Source organism: Ursus arctos, unplaced genomic scaffold (genome assembly GCF_023065955.2).
Source record: "Ursus arctos isolate Adak ecotype North America unplaced genomic scaffold, UrsArc2.0 scaffold_3, whole genome shotgun sequence".
NCBI classification, from domain to species: domain Eukaryota; kingdom Metazoa; phylum Chordata; class Mammalia; order Carnivora; family Ursidae; genus Ursus; species Ursus arctos.
This window is the reverse complement of record NW_026622985.1, coordinates 31,660,502-31,683,688: the sequence shown is the minus strand read 5'-3', so window position 1 is coordinate 31,683,688 and position 23,187 is coordinate 31,660,502. Positions and strand designations below refer to the sequence as shown.

At 33.7% G+C, this 23,187-nt stretch overlaps 1 protein-coding gene across 2 annotated transcripts in view; it reads right to left on the bottom strand.

Moving 5' to 3' along the window:
• CFAP69 (cilia and flagella associated protein 69) overlaps positions 1-23,187 on the bottom strand; it is a 50,831-nt gene that overhangs the window by 6,000 nt on the left and 21,644 nt on the right. For both annotated transcript variants that reach the window (XM_026505214.4, XM_057304136.1), the window contains exons 9-18: positions 22,254-22,377; positions 19,667-19,715; positions 19,456-19,577; positions 17,287-17,503; positions 14,528-14,692; positions 11,168-11,286; positions 9,109-9,227; positions 4,962-5,043; positions 1,920-2,112; positions 50-187 (exon numbers count right to left, since the gene is read on the bottom strand). In XM_026505214.4, the coding sequence (XP_026360999.2) occupies positions 50-187; positions 1,920-2,112; positions 4,962-5,043; positions 9,109-9,227; positions 11,168-11,286; positions 14,528-14,692; positions 17,287-17,503; positions 19,456-19,577; positions 19,667-19,715; positions 22,254-22,377 (1,328 nt within the window). The remainder of the gene's footprint in view (positions 1-49; positions 188-1,919; positions 2,113-4,961; positions 5,044-9,108; positions 9,228-11,167; positions 11,287-14,527; positions 14,693-17,286; positions 17,504-19,455; positions 19,578-19,666; positions 19,716-22,253; positions 22,378-23,187) is intronic.

Sequence of the window (23,187 nt, the reverse complement as noted above, 5' to 3'; positions counted from 1 at the left end):
AAACTCAGCAAAACAGAGGCTCGTGAAAATCTGACAAGTAGCTTCTTACCCAGTTTGCCCAGCACAGCATAAATTTTTGCTCTGATATTCTCAGCAACATCCATGACTGCAAGAGTTGGGCAATTTGCAGGCAATGGCATGATTTTTTGCTCTTCTTGGAAACTGGTAAATAGAGGTTTCTTTGTATCTAATCATTGCATATCATGAAAACAGAAAGGACAGATAAAAACGTTAGTAAATTAATATCTAATTTTGAAATTTTAGTCCAGACATAGAATATATAAAAATATTATAACAGAATAAAATAGTGCATTGTTTATGGTTATTCTTTTGAAAGCATTAGTAATCAGTTATTCCTCATTCTGTGGCAAAACTTAAAGCTTTCATTTTAATTATACATAAAATATGGAAATTTCACAAAATAACTTCTTAAAAAATGAAACTCTTATGTAAATAACTTCTCTAATTTTGAGATCTAGAAATTGAATAATGTCAGTTTAACAAAGATGTGGTCTCCTTTGCTTTTAGGTTCTATATTATGCTATAAATATAAAAAAATTTTATGATGTTACAGATCAAAACTCAGAAATAATAAAAATTGGTTGAAATAGAAATCATCAGAAGTTAAAGGGGAAGTATTTTCATTTAAAAATTAACAATATTAACAGTTTAGATGAAAAGAAACATAAGAGGCTTAGAAAATGTACTCTAGCATTGTAGATTGCTGGTTATTAAAATTTATGAACATTTATTTTTATTTAGAAAACAATTTCTTTTATATAAAAGGTGAACTTGCTTCATAAATATGAATCAACAGAAATGTACAAAATACTATAAAAATTGTTTTCAGGTACTCTATTTACATTCCAAATTTAATTGATGAAATGAATGTTACTGAATTTTAATGATGAAATGAAATGTTACTGAATCTATTTGTAAAAGCAAGTAACTCAAAGGAACTTCTTTAGGACATGATGTTAGGTTTTGTTTTTGTTTTTTGTTTTTTTTTTTAAACAATAAAATAAAATATCACTTCCTGAAAATATTCTATAAAAATATGAACCTGCGGGGCGCCTGGGTGGCACAGCGGTTAAGCGTCTGCCTTCGGCTCAGGGAGTGATCCCGGCGTTATGGGATCGAGCCCCACATCAGGCTCCTCTGCTATGAGCCTGCTTCTTCCTCTCCCACTCCTCCTGCTTGTGTTCCCTCTCTCGCTGGCTGTCTCTATCTCTGTCAAATAAATAAATAAAATCTTTAAAAAAAAATATGAACCCGCTACTAATTTACTTAGTTTTCTTCCATTCATTCAGAATTTGATAGCAAGTTCTACAAACTCTTGTGAAAAGAACTTTAAACAAAGGGGTGGAAGTCCTCATACTTCCCTAATATCTTTTAAAGATCTCTTTTTAAAAATATGGGTGAGGGGCGCCTGGGTGGCACAGCGGTTAGGCGTCTGCCTTCGGCTCAGGGCGTGATCCCGGTGTTATGGGATCGAGCCCCACATCAGGCTCCTCCACTATGAGCCTGCTTCTTCCTCTCCCACTCCCCCTGCTGTGTTCCCTCTCTCACTGGCTGTCTCTATCTCTGTTAAATAAATAAATAAAATCTTTAAAAAAAAAAAAAAGTATGGGTGAACAATGAATAAGTCCTGGGGATGTAATGAACAGGGTGGTGACTGTAGTTAACAATACTTTATTGTATATTTGAAAGATTTTAAAAAGTTCGATCACAAGAAAAAAATTTTAACTATGTGTGGTGATGGATGCTAACTAAACTTATTGTGGTAATCATTATGTAATATATACACATATCAAATCATATTGTTGTACACTTAAATGAGTGCAATGTTATATGTCAATTACATCTCAATTAAAAATATGCATCTAATTGCTACTACTAAGAGTTATAAATACACTTACCAATGATCATCCCATGTTTATCACGTTTTACTCCCAGTTCTTTTTCTTCCTTTCTCCACAATTTAATTAAAAGACTAGCAGCTGTCTGGTCCTTCTTCCCACGCCAAGCATTGACATGAGCCGTAGTTTTGGGATTATCACAAAATTCAACCATTATTCCAAGTATTAGATTACAGAATTTTTTTTGGTTCAACTTTTGCAAGGAAACAGAAAAGGAAAAGAGTTGCAATAAATTTTAAGAATTATTACCTTCAAACCCCCCAAAAACAAAAATACCCAAGAAAAACTTGTATTAATCAGTAACTTTTTTCTATATGACTGTCTTATAAAATTCACACTCTACTTAAGTATGACTTGGGACAATCTCCTGTTAAAAAGTATGTTTTCAGACATTAATTAGAAAGAATAAAAAGAGATTCAATATAATTCTTATGTAGTCAGAAATATATGTCATGACCAAAAATGTAATCAATTTGGTTCAGTCCAGAAAAAGAAAAATTGTAAAAATAAGTGAAGATGTTCATTGTAAGTGGAGCAAGATAAACAGTACTACATATAGTTCACTATAATTATAGGACCTTTTCAATTTACATGCTTTATTAAGGTTTGTAAAGACTCATATTAACTACAACCTTGTGACTAAGAAAATAACTGATGGTAACTGCAAGTGGCAGTCACATACGAAAATAAATCAAAATGAGATGTAATTTTGTATTTTGCAAAGTAAGCATTTAAGAAAAATTATCAAGCATATTTCCTTTGTTTTGCTACTAGCTTTCAGCAAACCAAAATTTAGGTATAGAAAAGTCCATCTAGAGTAGTAGTCTCCACACAGTAATAATTTGTGTCTGAAATATTTATTGTTGATTAACTCATAGTATACTGCTAATAGAATATAGCACAGGAAACATGTAGCCTGTTGTTTAAACTGCAACCATTATCAGTTTCCTATCTTATAAAATGAAGGATAATATTATCTGCTTTAGAGAGTTTGATGATGAATTATAGAAGTCTGCCTGGCACATAGAAAGCTCTAAATAATATTTAACATTATTAGCAATTATTATCATTGCATACTGAATAAATATTTTACCAGATTTTATTAAACAGAGCCCTCAATTGGGTTTTTTATTCTTATACTTCACTTTCAGGAGAAAGAGAAAATTTCAAGGTTTGGACTTAATAAAAAAACTTCATTAAAGAATATTTGTCATTAACTTGATTTGTTTAATCCACATTAAGCACAACCTAATAATCATATTCATAAAAATAGAAAACACTTACATGGCGAAAATATGTGTCAGGAACTATTCCAAATACTGTATGTAAGTGTATGTGTGTGTGTATATATATATATATATATATATGTGCATATGTGCACATGCACACATAATCACTCATATAATTCTCCCAACAGTGCATGGGATAGATACTGTTGTAATCTCTGTTTTACAGATGAAGAAACGTATAACAGAGATGTTAAATACTTGTCCAAGTTACACAGCTAACAAGTATTGGAGGCCTCAGTCAGACTGATTGCAGCCTATGCTCATAACCACTGTGCTATATGGCTTCTCCTACCAGTCTTCTTCATGCCTTTCCATCAGAGAAACCCTAGTGGTGAAGGAGAGTGAACACAAGTGAGAAATGTTTTTGAAGTCTTTTATATAACCTTAAATATTCACATAGAATTTTATTATTTAGTATACACATGCTTAATATAACTCCCCATTTCCTAGTCTTTAACTAAAAACAAGATTCTAGGAAGATGTGCCAAATTAATTCTGTGACTTTGAGAATCCCCTGACACATTACCATGTGCCTCTGGACATACTTGTTCTCTTATCAGAGAAATATGGTGAGCTATAGATCATTTAGTAAAGCCACACATATATCTTTCTGTACTATGTCCAATTTTCTGAACCTTCCAAGGGCTTCTGGTTATGACTCACTCCTGTTTATCAAAATGGGTTCTTCTTCTTCTTCTTCTTTATTGTTTGTTTGTAATGTTTTATATTTAATGAGTTTGCTCTCCTATATGTAATGTCAACTAATTTTCTTTCAGAGAGATGAAGGGACACAAAAAACTTTAGTACCTTTGTCAAATCCAAGTAGGTTACTGTTTTTTTTTTTTTAAGATTTTATTTATTTGAGAAAGAACACGAGAAGGGGAAGAGACAGAGGAAGAGAGACAAGCAGACTCCTGCTGAGCAAGGAGCCTGATGCAGGGCTTGATTCCAGGACCCTGGGATCATGACCTGAGCCAAAGGTAGACGCTTAACTGACTGAGCCACCCAGGCATCCCATGGTTTGTTATTCTGTTAATAAAATCATGAGTGGTGGCAATCAAGGCAGTGACATAGGTAGAACTCTACATGAGAATATCTCTCAAAGTTTTATTGAAACCAAATTATACTTTTCCTCCCACATCATCCGGACATGGACCTACTTAGAATTGAGGCCAGTAGGGAATTACTTTGAGGATAATTGAAGATCTTTGCCATTCTTTGTTGGTGTTAGATGGCAACTATCTTTTCTGGCAAACTTAATATACTCATTTCTGCTCATTCTGTAAAATGGTCTTAGACACACTCAATTCCTCAGATTACCTACAAACTATTCAGTTCTTTATAAATGCTGATCTTTACTCCTTTGTCTAATGTGGCCCTTAACTTTTAATACTAAGAGAAGAAGCTAGAAGTTATTAATAATGATTATGGGTTTTGATATTGTCTAGCATTTCACAACTATTTCTTTAAAGGTGCTTGGGAAAAATCCCATAAAACAATTATCTGTTGTTACGTGTTAGGGAGTGCTGACCTAATAAACAGGTTTCTTCACAGGAGGAATTTTCAGAGCCTTTATTATGCCAATGCAAATTATGGATCTCCAAGTGAGATTTTGTTTAAAACAATCATTTAGACATGATTTGGGGGCACATTTAATTACAGAATAGTGTTCTGTGGCACTTAGTTTTGGAAAGAGTTAATAAAAACATGTTTATTTCTTTATTTGTTTACAATTATTAACAATCATACTTACTGCTAGTAAGTCCAAAAGGAGAAAAATTCCTTCCTTTTCAAGAAAGTAATCCTCTGAGGGATAACACCCCAAAATACAGCACCTTAAATAAAAAGGAAGTTATTCACTTAATAAGGATTCTACTGTCTATATACTATTGTCTACTTCTATATTTTTTGACTGTTTTAGATGCCTCATATAACAGAAATCATGTATAAGAAATAGTCTGTGACTGACTTATTTCCCTTAGCATAGTATCTTCCAGGTCCAACCATGTTATAAATGGTAGGATTTTCTTCTTTTGTAAGGCTGAGTAATATTCCATTACATGTATATACCATATTTTCTTTCTTTATCCATTCACCTATTGATGGACATTTGGGTTGTTCCCATATCTTGACTATTATGAATAATGCTGCAATGAACATGGGAGTGCAGCTATTTCTTCAAGATCCTGATTTTAATTCTTTTGGATCTACACACAGGAATGGGATTGTTGGATCATATGGTGGTTCTGTTTTTAATTTTTTTGAGGAACCTCCATGCTGTTTTCCATATCAGCTGCACTATTTGCATTCCCACCAATGTCAAGAGTTCTCTTTTCTCCACATCCTCAACAACACGTATCTTTTTTTTTTTTTTTTGATAATAAGTCTCCCATCAGGTATAAGGTGATAATTCATTGTGGTTTTGGTTTGCACTTCCCTGATGATTAGTTGTTCCATGTGAATCTTAGGATTATATTTTCTATTTCTGGGAAAAAAAATCTTTAGGATTTAATAGGGATTACACTTTGGCTAGTATGACATTTAAACAATATTGTTACAGTCTCTGAACACAGGATGTCCTTCCATTTATTTGTGTCTCCTTTAATTTCTTTTATCAGTGTTGATTACGTTTATTCCTAAGTACTTTATTCTTTTTGGTTCTATTACAAGTGTGATTGTTTTCTTAATTTACTTTTTGCATAGTTCATTATAGTGTGAATAAAAATGTGTATAGAAATGCAACTGATTTTTGTATTTAACTTTGTATCTTGTGACTTTATTGAATTCATTTATTAGTTCTAACAGTTTTTTGGTGGAGTCTTTAGGGATTTCTATTATATGATCACATCATCTGCAAACAGAGGTAATTTTACTTCTTCTTTTCTGATTTGGATGCCTTTTATTTCTTTTTCTTGCCTAATTGCTCTGGCTAGGACTTACAGTACTGAGTAGAAATGGTGAGAGTGGACACCTTTGCCTTGTTATAGATCTTAGAGGAAAAAGCTTTTAGCTTTTCACCATTGAGTGTGATGTTAGATGTGGATTTTTCATCTATGACCTTTATTGTGTTAGTTTCTTCTCTACTTAATTTGTTGAGAGTTTTTATCATGAAAGGGTGTTGAATTTTGTCAAATGCATTTTTCTGCAACTACTGAGATGATTATGCGATTTTTATCCTTCATTCTGTTAATGTGGTGTATCACATTGATTTGCTTATATTGAATAATTCTTGCATCCCAGGGATAAATCCCATTTGATCATGGTGTATGATCCTTTTAATTTGTTGTTGAATTTGGTTTGCTAATATTTCCTATAGGATTTTTGCTTCCATGTTCCTCAGGACTGGCCTCATAAAGTGAATTTGGAAGTGTTCCCTTTTCTATATTTTGGAAGAGTTTAAGAAGTATTGGTATTAATTCTTTAAATGTTTGGTGAAATTCACCTGTAAAGCTATTGGGTTGTGGGCTTTTTTGTTGGGAGGTTTTTAATTACTGATTCAATCTTCCTATGTTATTGGTCTCTTCGGGCTTTCTATTTTTTCTTGATTCAGTCTTGATTGTATGTTTCTAGGAATTTATCTATTTCTTCTATATTGTCCAATTTGTTGGCATGTAGTTGTTCATAATAATCCGTTATGATCTTTTTTATTTCTGTAGCATCTGTTATGATGTGTTCTATTTCATTTATTTCATTTATCTTAATTTTGAGTCTTCTCCCTTCTTTCTCTTAGTCTAGCTAATGGCTTGTAGACTTTGATGTCTTTTTTTTTCTATTCTCTCATTTATTTCTGTTCTAATCTTTATTATTTCCTTTATTTTGATAACTTTGGGCTTAGTTTGTTCTTCATTTATTAGTTACTTTAGGTTTAACGTTAGGTTGTTTATTTGAGTCATTTTTTTTTTAGATTTATTTATTTATTTTGAGAGAGGGGCAAAGGGAAGAGGGAGAGCAGACTCCCCACTGAGCATGGAGCCCTACATGGGGTTTGATCTCAGGAACCATGAGATCATGACCTGAGCTGAAACCAAGAGTCTAACACTTAATCCTAATGAGCCACCCAGGGACCCCCATTCTTCTTTTTTATGTAGGTATTTATACCTATAAACTTCCCTCTTAGTGCTGCTGTTGCATATCACATAAGTTTTGGTATGTTGTGCTTTCATTTTAGTTTGAGAAATTTCTAATTTTCATTTTGCTTTTGCCTTTATCCAGTGGTAGTTAAAGAGTGTGTTAATTCCCCTGCATTTGTGAGTTTTCCTAATTTCCATTTGTTATTGATTTTTGGTTTTCTTCATGTGTGGTCAGAAAAGATATTTGGAATGATTTAAGTCTTAAATTTGTTGAGACTGGTTTATGACCTCGCATGCAGAACTAGTCCCCCATCCTGTGGTTATCTAGGTGCTCTCCAAAAATTACCTTATTAGGGGTACCTGGGTGGCTCAGTTGGTTAAGTGTCTGACTTTGGCTCAGATCATGATCTCAGGGTTCTGGGATGGAGCCCCATGTTGGGCTCCCCACTCAGCAGGGAGTCTGCTCGTCCCTCTCTCTGCTGTTCCCCCAACTCATGCTCTCTGTCTGTCTGTCTCTCTAATAAATAAATAAAATTTTTTAAAAAATTACCTCATTAACATAAACAGATGTGGTTGAAAGCGGCTTGTTATGAATAACAAAAGACACTACCTTCACAGTTATTACTCTGAAGCTATTATAGGAACTGAGAATAAAAGACCAAATACCCACAACTAATGAATCATCGAGCCTTACATCGGAAACCGGGGATGTACTGTATGGTGACTAACATAATATGATAAAAAATCATTAAAAAAAAAAAAGACCAAATACCGTAACAAAAGATGTTCTCATTGCTCTTATTAATTAGGAAATGACAAAAGTTTTAGGAGCTGTGTACTAGAAATGGACCAAATATATATTTCTTAATCTAAATCACAATAACACAGAACTTAAAAAGAAGTTATATTCTGCTGCTATTGAATGGAATATTCTGTATATGCCTGTTAGTCCCATTTAGATCTATAGTCGGTTAGGTCTATAGTCATTATTTTTCCCCCAAAATATGTTGCAGTGTGGCTTTCATGAATCTCACCCAAATAGGACAAAAGAAATGTGTTAAATGTTAATGATATATGAAACTCAAGTAATTTTGTCCAAGACAAAACTTTATAAATTAATGTTAAGAAAAGCAGTATGTATGTATGTATGTATGATTTATTTTTTGCTCTTTAGGAATGCTAAAAAGTTTGAGAAAAAAATATTGCTTAGGAAATACCTAATCAATTGGTTTTCAACTCTGAAGAGGAGATGAATGAGGAATTCAGTTGTCTTCAAGTATAAGAATACTGTGTGAGTAAGAGTAGATGCTTGTGTTTTCCCAGACCAGGCCAAAATGGATTGGAATCAAATAATAAAAACAAGGATTTAAGTTTAGATACAAGAATGGTTTTATAAATTAGCTATGGATAAGATTACTTTACAAAAGATATTGTTAAGTGTCATTTCTGGACTATTGAAAAAAGTATTGGAAGAGTTATCTTTCTGGTGTGGTTTTGAGGGAAGAAATTTTTTTAATGAATTAAGCAAACTTTTACTGAAGCTTAAATTATGTACAGAAATGCATTTCAACTTATTTAAGTCCAACACCATGACGAAATTATAGCACCAACATTTTCCCTCCTCTATCACGCATACTAGGATTAATTTTTATTATTATTCAATCTACAGTTTTAATTTTCTAGGCTTTATTTCATACAAATTTGTGTAGTTTTTCAAAATTAGATAGAAATCTTAAATCTATCTGAAAAAAAATCAGACCTCAAGCCAACAAATATCATAGAAGTAATTTTCTTGTATTGTGGTTCTAACTTGGGTACAGTAATACTCACCAAATGCTGTCCAATGTACTAAAAAGAAGTACATTATAGCCTAATCCAGTCTGTAACTTTGTGGGGTCTATTTTCATTACACGAAGAATTATATCCACTCCTTCGGTTCCAAAAATTTCCTAAGAGATTTATTTAAAATTATTTTTTGAAATAATCTAATCCTTTTCTGTTTCATCCTATCCCTTAAAACTTTTTATACTGGAAAAACAGAACAACATTGTTAGTTTTATACAAATATTTTTTTTCAAATTTGCACTCACTCTCAGGAATTTAAGACAAATTATTATTAGAAACGGCATCAATCAATATGCTAGCTTAATGTCCCTTTCCATTTTTTTTCCCTTTCTTTTTTTAAAAAATAAACCATAAGCTTGCCCCATGATTTTCTTCCGCATTATAATGAATGTACTCTAATATCCTGTCAGATGAATACTAGATAGCAAAAACTAATTTAAGAGGCTAAAATTCTATCATGGAAGACTTTTTAATACTCCCAAGAGAGAAATAAATATATAAATGGTAGTTAAAACCTTTAATAATTTATACTAAGTTATTACCAGTTATTATTTGTTGCTTACCAATAACCTTTCTCATTGTTTTCTTGTTCAGTTCTGGTACCCAGTAAGCAAGACTATGAGTATTTTTCCAGAAGAACACATGCACAGGGTGGCAGAATATAAGAAAAAGTTGCATCAAAGCTCAGAGCTAGGTATGCATTTACTGTTCTTGTTGCCTCTCCCTAAAATCCCTCTATTGGAAACTTCATAATTTAAAATTTTTATCTTTCCAATTCTGTCTTTTGCTATTTAAGTTATCACTCTTAGAAATGCAGAGTTTGTTACAAAATTTAAAAAGATCAAAGGGAATTAAGCTCTTTTTTTCTAACTTTTAGTTCTAGGTATGAACCTGATTTTTTTTCTTTAAGTTTTTATTCAAATTCCAGTTAGTTAACATACAGTGTAATATTAGTTTCAGGTGTAGAATATAGTGATTCATCCTTTACATACAACACTCAGTGCTCATCACCTATCCATCACCCTGAACTCAATTTAAACTCAAAACAGCATTTATAAGGTGACAGCCACTTTGGAAGAACTGTTTGCCAGTTTCTTAAAAACATATACCTACTTTATGAACATTAATTGCACTCTCAGGTATTTATCTAGGAGAAAAAAAAGCATTATGTCCACAGCAAGACTACTACAAAAATGTTCACTGAAGGTTTATACATAATAGTCCCAAATGGGGGCACCTGGGTGGCGCAGTAGTTAAGTGTCTGCCTTCGGCTCAGGGCGTGATCCCAGCATTCTGGGATCGAGCCCCACATCAGGCTTCTCCACTAGGAGCCTGCTTCCTCCTCTCCCACTCCCCCTGCTTGTGTTCCCTCTCTCGCTGGCTGTTTCTCTCTGTCAAATAAATAAGTAAAATCTTTAAAAAAAAAAAAGTCCCAAATGGATCCAACATAAGTGTTTATCAATAGGGGAATGGAGAAAAAAATTGTGTATATTCAAACAATGAAATACTATTCAGCAATAAAAAGGAATGAACTGCTGATACCTGCAATCACATGAATATATTTCAGAAATATGATGATGACAGGACCAGATATAAAAGAGTAAATCACATTTATATGTGATTCATATAAATCACATTTATATGAATGTGATTCCATTCGTATAAAGTAAAAGAATAGGCAATACTAATATGGGGACAGAAATCAGAATAGCGGTCACCTGAAGGCAAATAGGGGGATCGCTACTAAGGGGCATAAAAGAATTTCATAGGGAATAACAATCGTGTCTGTTTTAATTGAACTATTGGTTAAATGGGTGTATACATTCATCAAAACCTATCGAAATATACACTTAAGGTATATATATAAATATATATATATATATATACTTTACTGTATATAATTCTACTCTCCTTATAAAAAAGAATATTAAATTAAATCCTCACAAGATTAAAAAACAGCAATATTTATGGACACCAAGAAACAGTTCATAGTGCTAGGTGATTGGAAAATCTGAACAAAACTTTGATTCACAGGCATACATACCTTCCTAGGAATATGATGTTCACAAAGACCAGATAAGACAAGTAATATATCAGATTGAATTTCCAAAATAATGGCTTCTTCTTTATCATTAGACTTGCTTATTGTATTTTTAAAAACTCCTGGTATGAAAAAATTAAAAAAAGATTGTATTTTTATTTTGATCAATTAATGTTTTGAAATCCCTTCCTATAAAGTTTCAGTTAGAGAAACTATTTTTAAAAGAGCTATTTTAATTGCACAGTTATGTAGAAGCTGTAGACAGAAGATGATAAATGGATTCTTTGAGCTCTGAGTACAATCAGTGGCCCCATATATATAATATTTCTAGTACGGAATTAATGAGGTGTTCTTAAAAGATGTCCTAACAACCTGATACTTTGTGTAGCAAACAAAACTGTTCATAGAAATATGCACATTGTCATGAGGCAGAGATGAGTGCCTTTGCAAATATATAACTAAAATGCCCCATCACAGCTTGCTCATCTCCTCATGGTTAACAGGGTCAATTTTAGGCAAAGGCAGAAGACCTCTCTAAGTATGTTTTCTCTTCCTGTTACTTCTTTCTGCATCCTCTCCTTACGTCTACCTGGCGGTGTCTTCAATAACTTTAAGTAGCAGTATTCCCATGTCCTGAGAAATCTCTCCCCTGCTTCTAATAAAAATTTAGAAAACTGGAAAAAGAGCTACTTGCACTGATGGAATGACAGTCACAATAAAATTTTGCCTCAACAAGGAATTTTCCTTTAAGCTTTAAATGAGAAACAAAAATGACTGCTTCTCTATTAAAGGGGTCACTGGCATTACCAGGAAGAGGTGGACTTATGTTCCAAGAGGAACCAGTAAGAGGGCCAGGGAAATCACAACTTATTTCCATAGCTGGTCCTGAAGGGACGATTCTTGGTCTTGTTAGGATGAATGACAGGTACAGGATCAGTCCCTAGTGGGGCTAGTTGAGCACGCTGGAGGCTCAGTTCAGGAGCACACCAGGAACAGGTGAGCCTATGCTCCTTTATTAGGAACATCTAGGAATCCAACCTGGTTGGCCATAGGTCTGCTTCTCCTTTCTAGATGATCTCATTTTCCTTCCTACTTGAGTGCAGACATGCCACTTTCTCTGTTGTCTGTAACATGTTATGTTTTGAATTATTTCCTTCATATTTCAGTATCCTTTAGCTCCCTGCCTTAACCCTCTTCTTGTTCTATTCTAAGTCATCTGATATATTTCTTCCAGACTCCTTTTCCTAAAATAGCACTATACATGTAATTTCCCTGATCAAAAGCACTAATGGCTCCCCATGTCTAACGAAGATGCTATTCAAAACTCTTTCTAGCTTGGCTCCTGACTAGACATATTATATCTCATATTACTTGTTTTCATAAAACATTTTTCCCATTTGTTTTTTATTATTTCTAAATTGAAGTACAGTTGATAGATGTCTTCATAAACCTGACTTCACTTAAGCTAGCTCTGAACACATTGTCATACATATCTTAACACCATGTCTCCACTTATGCTATTCCCTTGCTTTATTTATGTTTTTTTTAAGATTTTATTTATTTATGTGACAGAGAGACAGCCAGCGAGAGAGGGAACACAGCAGAGGAGTGGTAGAGGAAGAAGCAGGCTCCCAGCGGAGGAGCCCGATGTGGGACTCGATCCCGGAATGCCGGGATCACGCCCTGAGCCGAAGGCAGACACTTAACGACTGCGCTACCCAGGCACCCCTCCCTTGCTTTAAAGACCATGTCCTAGGGCGCCTGGGTGGCTCAGTCATTAAGCATTCGGCTCAGGGCATGATCCCGGCGCTCAGGCATCGAGCCCCGCATGGGGCTCCTCCGCTGGGAGCCTGCTTCTTCCTCTCCCACTCCCCCTGCTTGTGTTCCCTCTCTCGCTGCCTGTCAAATAAATAAATAAAATCTTAAAAAAAAAAAAAAAAGACCATCTCCTCTTTTCCTGCTCAAAACCAGCTTTACCCTCACACCCAAGCTCAATAAGGGTATTTGTCAAGATTACCTAGCCTTAAAAACTACTGAAATCTCTTGGTTTCTGTGGTATTTACTCTATTACTCATTAGGGGCCTTACTGATGGTGTAGGGTAAAACATATGCTATCTTTCTAGGATATACATCTTTTTGTTGTTGTTGTTCTCCTTAAGGGCAAGGTCCACAGTGTCCTGTTCTATACATGTTTGTGATACCAGTGCCTGCACAAAGGGTATTGTACACATTTGCAATTACAATGCAATTACTATTTGTCAAGCAACCTATTTGTTCTCTGTTAGATAGTTTAAGTGAAGGAAGTCGGCTGCCTCTAAGAACTCACATGATAAAGATCAGCTTCTTTCAAGTTAAAAGATCTTAAGAAGAAAAGAACCCTTCTGTATCTGTTCTCCCTTTTCTCTACCCCACACCTCCTACCCAGGTAGGATTACAACTCTTACCTGGACATACAAAATATAGTATTTTCTGGACTCCATCCAGTTAGGTTGGAACCTTAACACTGAGTTCTGTACAATGGAATGTGCATGGAAGTGATAAAATCTACTTTCAGGTTTAGTCATCGTCAGTAAACTCATCAAGAAAGTGTTTTTGCTTAGCACCCTTTTCAATATCCTTATTTTAAAGGGCACCACTGTTAAAGGGCACTACTCCACTCCAGGAATGATGAGAGTAGGCACTTTAACTTAACATGTAGAAGAGTTTTTGGGTAGGTGTTACATCCAGCAAATGATCTCTTACTCATGAGGCAATCACTGAATTTGAAAATGACCAAAATAGATCTTTTCAAAGTCAAGAAAGGTTAGGGCCAGAGGACTATTTATTTTTTAATCAACAAAGGTAAAAAGCTTTTGTTTGGGGTTCTGAATTTTATTCTGAGCTCACATGTATGTATTTGATTCATTATAGTCAATTCTAAGTTGACAATCAAGGATATCCTGCTATATCATAACGGAAAAGAATCTCCTGTGTACATTTCTGTATATCCCAGCATATTAGTATTCTGGTATGTCAGATGCACCGGAAAATGTAATGTTATCCTCTTTTAAATGACTTCAAAAGCCTGGCCAGAAAGCGGTCATCTTATCACTAGAAAAATGAAGATAATAGTAGTCCATTAAAAAAAAAAGATAATCCTAAATGAAATAGTATCTGAAGTGAGTTAACAGATGTTTACAGAATGAGTGATCATGTTGTTTTAGTAAAAACAAACTGATTTATAGCAACAATATGAAACAAAAATGAAGAGAACGTTCAGGAGTTTCTTAGCTAGAATGACAAAATAAATTTATAAAAAGCACTTTAAATAAAACCTCTACTTTATAAGTATTCTACTTTTCTAAGTACACAAACATGTTTTACCTATCAGTTGCTGAATTGTTCCCTTTTCACAAAGATCACTGTTTATAGTCTCATCCTCAAGGTAGACCATGGCTCTCAAGAGTCTTAAACTGTAACGCATCTGGGCAAACTTGTTGCCACGGCCGCCTGTACCATGAAAACTATTACCATGGCTAAAGAAGGAATCTGTGGAGAAATATTAGTAATTTAATACTTTACATCAAGAAATTTAAAGCATAAAACATTTCAAATAAAACAATATATCAGATACCTTATATATCTACCCTTAAGTTTAAACAGATGTTAAAATTTTGTCATACTTGCTTTAGTTTTTTTTTTTTAGAGGAATAGATGTTATCTTTCCCCCTTCTCCTCCTATTCCCAGAATAGAAATATGCTTTAAAATTTTACTCAGTTGTGTCATATTGTGTGTCTCTCTTGTAACTTGCTACTATTACTTAACATTGCTTTTTAAAGTATTTACATTGTCACAAGCAGATCTAAATCATTTAATTGCTTTTACCATTCATTTTATCTGTTTTAGAGAGAGAGAGTGGGGGATGTGCAAAGGGAGAGGAAGAGAGAATCTTAAGCAGGCTTCAGACCCAGCATGGAGCCTGATGTGGGGGCACAATCTCACAACCCTGAGATCATGACCTGAGCCAAAATAAAAAATCCGATGCTTAACTGACTGAGCCACCCAGGTGCCCCTTGGCAATCATTTTATAAATAAATCACAGTTTATCCATTCACTAGTACAAACTCCTATAATGAACATTCTGGTACAATGAACTTTCTGGTTCATGTCCTCTTATTCCCACTGAGAAAGGTTTTGCTATGTGACACCAGAATCATATAGGGTTTACCCACGTTGAATTTTACTAAAGATCGTAAACTGCTTCCCAAAGTGGTTATATAGACACAATATACAAGACTAACAGATTTTCCCAATCTGTTAAATGGGAAATGACAGTTCATTATTATCTTAATTTGTGTTTCTCTGATTACCAATAAGGTTGAACATCTTTTAATGTTATTTTTATATTTGAAATTTTGTCTGTGACTTGGCAGTCTCTATTCTTTGTCTACTTCTTTGCAGAGTTATTTTCTTTCTGAGTTCATGAGCCTGGATTCTAATCCTTTATTAGTCACAGGAGTGGAAAATTTATTCTCTCAATTCGTGGATTGTTATTTTATTCAGATTTAGTCATCAGCATTTCTGAATTTTACATTATTAAATGCATTAAGCTTCTGTATAGTTTAAGTTCCTCTGGTTTTTCAAAGTCTTTTCTTAACCTGTTATCATAAAGATATTTTCCCATGTTTTCTTCTAAGATTTTTACAGTTTAACTTTTCATATTTAGGGATTTAATTCATTTTGCACTTGATTTTTTTTAACAAGGTGAAAGAACCTAATTTTTATTTTCACTGAAGGCAGTATCATCTTCATTAATGCCAACCTTCCATATAGTCTATTCCACTGGTCTATTTCTTGTCTAGTACCATACAGTTTAAATTATTATAGCTTTATGGTAGGTCTTGATAAACAGCAAGGCAAGTTCTCCTTTCTTCTTTACAATAATATGCATTCTTTAAAAGGTTCTTTATGTTTAAAGCTAAAAAAATTTTCAAAAGTACTGTTCTGAGTATTGTGAATGGGTTAAAAATGTAGGTTCTGGAGCTAGACTGCCTATACTAAATCTTGGATCTGACACTTCCTGTGTGACCAAGAACGTATTATTTAACTTTTCTGATTGAGTTCTACCCATCTGACCAACAGGGAAATAGTACCTTCAACCCCTGGATTTGTTGTGAGGACTAAATGAGTTAATACTTGGAAGGTGTTTAAGGCCTACCACACAGTAGGTACTCGATAACTGTTAGCTATCAGTCTTCCCCATGTTAGGCAGCATTTCCTCTTTTGCTTTATAGTCTTTTGTAAACACAAATGATATAAAGGATAGACAGAATAATTGTTTTATTTAATGCATAGAAATTTAACAAGAAGTATTTCTTATTTCCTTCCTAAGAATGATGAGAATTGAAATAAAATATTCGTACAAATTGGTACATTTGGTAGACTACATGTGGAATCATTACTTCTGGCTGGGGATTTTAAGCTCCGTGAAGGTAGGGATTTTATTTATTTATTTATTCATTTATTTATTTATTTATTTATTTTAAAGATTTTTATTTATGTATTCGACAGCGATAGAGACAACCAGTGAGAGAGGGAACACAAGCAGGGGGAGTGGGAGAGGAAGAAGCAGGCTCATAGCGGAGGAGCCCGATATGGGGCTCGATCCCATAACGCCGGGATCACGCTCTGAGCTGAAGGCAGACACTTAATCACTGTGCCACCCAGGCGCCCCGGGATTTCATTTATTTTGAATATAAATGTATCTTTAGCAGCTAAAACAATATCTAGTACCTAGTAGGCATTCAACAAATATTTGTTGAATGAATAATTAAAATATTTCCAGGACTTAGTATAATTGTTGGATTAGCCTAATGATACAAAAATTTAAATCAGGTTATATGAATGATTTCTTTTACTGAGAGGTATGTATCAATTATAGTTATGATATTGACTAATGTGTCTGACTTTAAGTGAAATCTCAGATTTTTTTCTTTAAAACAACATGTAAATACATGAAAATCACAGGAAACCAGATCTATATTTTTATTTCTCCTTTCTTTAATTAATTTTATTTTTTCTGTGCATATATTGAGCGTTTAATTGAAATATGTAAATTAGAATTTTGACAGGTATAACTCACCTTCACTCTCACACCATTCTAGAAATGCAAGGACTTGAGCATTTCCCTGACACAACATATACTCTTCTGTTAATAAAGGAGCCACTGATGACAAAGTGGCAATTGCATGCAGTTGTAATTCTTCATACTGTGCTGCAGACCATTCAATTATTTTGTTTTTCTCAGGCTTTTTAACATAGGTGAACAAAGCCAAGATAACTTTGCCGTCAATTAATAGCTACGAGGAAGGGCAAAAAGTACTTTGTTAGAAACATAAGTAAAATGATTTTATTTAATCTAAGAAAATTAAAGATTTCCAATGTGATGTTTTATTCAGATCATTTTAAAAAAATTTCCTTCCTAAAGATCCCAACCTACATTAAGTACCAAAACCAAACCAAAACAAAAACAAAAACAAAAAACAACCAGTTGGCTATGATCCCCTTATCTCGGATATGCATTCTCTAGCTGACAATAATATAAATGTTAATTTTTTTTGTCTATGCTTATATATGTAATTTAACTCCTGCTTATGATTAACCACAAAAGCAGAAAATTTGGGACAAATAAACTGCTGGCATTTCTCTCTTCCCTTCATTTTTTTGAAAAAGAAACATTTCACAGACTCAACTGTATACTATAAAAATATCAATTTTTCCAAAATGACGACTATGGATAATTTTTAAGTACTTGCAACAGAAATTATACAAATATTCTAGTCAACCAATGCCACTCAGATCACAAGCCATATTTATAACTACATGCCTAGAATTTTAAAATTGTACTGAATCCATAATTTCAATAAAATAGAAAAATGCATAGCTATTATGACAATGTAGTTAATATTATGGCTGATTCTGAATGATGCTTATATATGGTTCACGAGATAGCAACACACGGGCTATATTCTATTAAATTTTCTTTTCATTTGGCATTATTTTATAAAGACTTTTCACAATAACATCTATAAACTTTTCTAAATTTTCTACCAGTCCACAGGGAATGAACACAAGATTTAGAATTGAGAAAGCAGGAATAAGAACAGCAGCTGGTTCTAGCACTACTATAAATGTTAAGTGGATAATGTTTTCAAAATACTACATGAACTACAAATAAGAGTACACATATTCATTATCACTACAATTACTGGGCCACAAACATATGACATAAAAACAATTAGTTGATTCCACCGCTCACGTAGTGCTTTAAGAATCTCACCATAGTCTTTACGCCCTTTGACTCTGTTGTCAACTAAACGTGGTTTATAAACTGTAGCATACATTTTGTCTCCATAGAGATTTTAATAGTTATATAATACTTTACTAATAAAACCATATTTTATGGAATGATATTCTATTTGGCATTTCAGAAAATACATTTAGATTCTATAGAGTATATATTTTTGATGTAAATAATAAAGTTACAACTGTAAAGACAATTTTTTCCTTCTCTGAGCATATTTTAGTGTGTATATAGGTGTGTGTTCCTCAGAGTGGTATTACCAAAAAAATTCTGAGCTCTTTTAATCCTCACAATAATTTGATGAGATAGGTGTTATCCTAATTTTGAAATTAAGATATCTGGGGTGCCTGGGTGGCTCAGTTGGTTAAGCATTTGCCTTCAGCTCAGGTCATGATCCCAGGATCCTGGGATGGAGCCCTGCCTTGGGCTCCTTGCTCATGGGGAGCCTACTTCTCCCTCTCCCTCTGCCTGCTGGTACCACTGCTTGTGCTCTCTCTCTTTCTCAAATAAATAAATAAAATCTTAAAAAAAGATATCTGGGATTTACAGAAACTAAACAGCCTATTCAGGATCACAGTGCTGAAAAATGACAGCACTGCATTCCACCCCACTAAAGCCTTAACCACAATATGGTCAGAGATAGACTATTAGGCTGGATGGGCCTATATGGATTTTCTTTCATTTTATATTTTCTTATTCAGGAGATCTAAATACATAAATAAATCTCTAAGGTTCTCCTGCCTTTTTTGGTTTATGTGATTTAAGTTTGGTAAATTCACTGTTTATTAATAGATAGGCAAAAGAAATTTTGAGAAGATGAAATTCCGGCCAATAAGAGTTACTTTCTATGATAAACATATGGGTTGATGAAAGATTTGCAGTCATGACTTTAAAAAAAATTATACTACAAAGTAAGACACTTTAGCTTTTATTTTGGTTATTTTTTACCTGTATGGTAGGTAAATCTTTACATAAGATCACAATTATATTGAATAGCAATTTCTTCAATTCAAAATCTTCATAGGAATTAGAAAGCTTAAGACCTTTTACCAAAGGATTTTGACTTTTAACTGTAAGGGAAAAAAAAGAAAGTAAAAGCTAAAATAATATATAAGACTCATCAAGATTTATTATAGGTTGAAAGTTTTATGGTTTTTACCTTCATTAAAGGTTGCAAATAGTATCAAATCCTTGGTAAAGCCACATTCCTAATATAAATACACAGAAGGATGATTTAATTAGGTGGAAATTACAGATGCCTATATTTACCTAATATTTAATTATCTTTATCAGATTCCCCTTGTCATTCATTTGAATTCATGAAGTACTAATAATAGAAAGGGATGAAAGCAAGAAATGTATAGCCAGATAAACTTGTAATTTATTTAATATAAATTTAACTTCTGTTGGTTCTAAGAAATATTTTTACATTATTCTATGAATATTTTATAAAATGCTGTTTAAAATTTGGTAATTATCCAAATGTATTAAGACTACAAATTACTTATATAATTCATTATCTATAACTTTAAATGACAAAATAAGGGTGAAAGAGTTATTTTCGACAGCTTCTCTTCTTAAAAAACCCCTTCCCACCTCGACCCCAACCACTCTCATTAAGTGAAAGGTTTTGTCAAGAGATAACATAACAGTTCCTACTTAATGTGAAAAGCCCTGAAGAATAACCAGAATCGCAAACATTCTAGCATGAGAGAACCCATTCCTGCCAGAGACATCCTAGTTGGACTTTGTAATTAGGGGAGGTTTACAGCAGCAAACCCCCTAGGCTTTTGAGCTCTCAGTGTTACAGTGCTACTGCTTTAGGATCCATACAGCTTCTTTAAATATGGAGATGTTATTTGACTCATAAAAATTCACCTGAATGTTTGCAAGGATGCTAATGAGAAAATATTAACTAAGCAGGGGGCTTCCAAAGAAACATATGGGTTAACCCACACTTTGCAGCCTTGACTAGAAAGCTAGGTAGAATTATTGCTCCCATTTACATATTATAAATTCTGTGATCGTTCTTTGTTGGGATCATTTGATAACCACTGATATGGGGTTGAGGGCTTCATTCCCAAATTTCCTTTCAATACAACTTAATAAGTTTGTGGCTATGTGAATATCTTTGCCAAAGATCTCTACTCCAGGATTTCAATCATTCAGTGATTTTTACATTATAAGATGTGGGGAGACTCAGCTTCTGGGATGGCAGAGTAGCTCCTATAAGAAACCTTCTGCAGCTAACAATTACAAACTCTGAACAAAATATAAAAAGTTACTGGAGGGGAGTCAGAACTTTGAAGAAAGAGATGATACTGCATGAGTTTCCCTTTTTTAAACAATGGCTTTTAGACTGAGGCCAGGCCCTAGTCCACACCTTGTGTGGATGCTACAACTCAGGGTAAAGCTGTTATCTCCATGGTTTGAACACTCAGAGGGCAGAGGTAATCTCAGGGCAACTATTGCTACTGGAAAGTGAAGGGAGAAATCCCATAAAGGAGAGAGCCACAGAAAAGGAACTTCAACTTCTGTGTATAAACTCTCAAATCTCTGGCTAATGCCTGAATCATAATACAGCAGGGAATACTCAAGCATCCTAGGTAAGGTTAAAAGAAATGAACTGAGATTTGACCTGTCATTCACCATAGGGATGAGTAGCCAAACTAAATGCCTATTAATACAAAAGAATCAATACTTTGCAGAGGAGTACACCAGAATCCATGGTAAAGATGCTCATAATAAACAGGAAGACAGGAACTCTCAGGAGAGAAGTAGGAACTATAAAAAGGAAACAAAAATCCGAAAACTAAAAAAGACAACATCTGAAATAAAAATGCACTGGATCGGATTAAAACAGAATGAAGATAACAGGGGAAAAAAGTCAGTGAATTTAGATATATAGACCAATACAATTATTCAATCTAAAGAATAGAGAGAAAAATGATCGACAAAAGTGAACAGAGCCTCACGACAAACATACATGTAATCTGCATTACAGAAGAGGAGAAAGAGAATGGGGCTGATAAAATACTTGAAGAATAATGACCAGAAATGATCCAAATTTAGTCAATTTACATACTCAGGAAGCTCTATGAATGACTCTCAAGCAGTATAAATACAAAGAAAATCCCATCTTGGCACATAATAGTAAAACTGCTGAAAACCAAAGGTAAAATGAAAATCTTGAAAAACACCCAGAAAGCAAAGTGTTACATTGTCCATAGGGAAACAACTTGAAATAGCAAATACTTATGATCAGAAACACTGGAGGCCAGGAGACAGTGGAATGATATCTTCAAAGTGCTAAAAGATAAAAATGTTCAACTTAGAATTCTATATTCTATGAACACAGACCTCAATTAAACTGAATTAAAGATATTTTCAGATAAATGAAATTAAGAGAATTTGTTGCCAGCAGCCAGCAGCTCTGCATCGTAAGAAATGGGAAAGGAAATTCTTTAGGTGAAAGAGAAATAATGCCAGATATAAACTCATATCATCAGCAAGGAAAGAAATGCATCATAAATGGTAAATATGTAAGGAAATTATAAAATATGAAGAGAAGCTCAAGTTTCCAAAAGGTTGCAAAGAACTGGCAGAACTACTGGTGACCACAATGACATTACAACATAATTTGCTATCACAACAAAGTTCATAAATATTACAACATTGTTTAGGACTCCTTCCCTCATACCAACTACTTCCACCATTGAAATTAATGCAATTTGACTCATACTTACAATCATTGGTGCTCCAGGATTTTGAGCTATAATTGTAGTGATTACTAATATATCGTTTCTAAGCTGACGATCGTAATGACTAAAACCTCTCATAAACAGGGTTTTAAATACTTCCTTCAAAGCCCTAGAAAGTAAAATCAGATCTTTAAAACTGTATTTCCATGCAAATGCTACTGAAGTGTCTATCAACAAAATCCCCCTTTTTATATTATACTATTCATTTCAAAGTATTTCTGATCTTTTCTACATTTCCAAATCTGCATCTACATTGGATTCAAAGCTGTATCAGATAAGAATCCATCAATCCAAATCTATACCTATGGGCAAAATGACTGCTCTAAAATAAAGATTCATTCATATCATTTTCCTTTTTAAACTACTTAAACCTTTTTAAACTACTTTTCTTTGTTCTTAAGATTAAAAAGTCCTACCTCCTTACCAAGGCTGATCGAGCCTTTCATATTATGGTCCTTGCTAACACTGCTAGCTTCATTTCTCACTATTTTATTTTCTCCTCTCAATATATTGAGTATCTTCCAGTTTTTTTTATTTAGCTAAGTTCTAATTTCACTTCTGTTCCCCTGTCTAGGTTGCTCTCTGAATGTAAAACTCTTCTGTGTTGCCAGTTTGTACTTATCATTCAGATACCAAATTAGGGTTCATCAGAAAGTATTTATTAACTCTCCAAGTCTGGGTCAGGTTCCACAGGCATTTGTTTTGGTTTGGGCGTTTGTCGCTTTGCTTCCTAGCACTCACTTGCCCTTCTTTTTTTTTTAAGATTTTATTTTTTTAAGTAATCTCTACACCCAGTGTGGGGCTTTAACTCACAACCCCGAGATCAAGAGTCACATGCTCTACCAACTGAGCCAGCCAAGCACCCCTTACTTGCCCTTCTTATGATAATAGTATCCTTATTTTTATTTAGGCATTTACT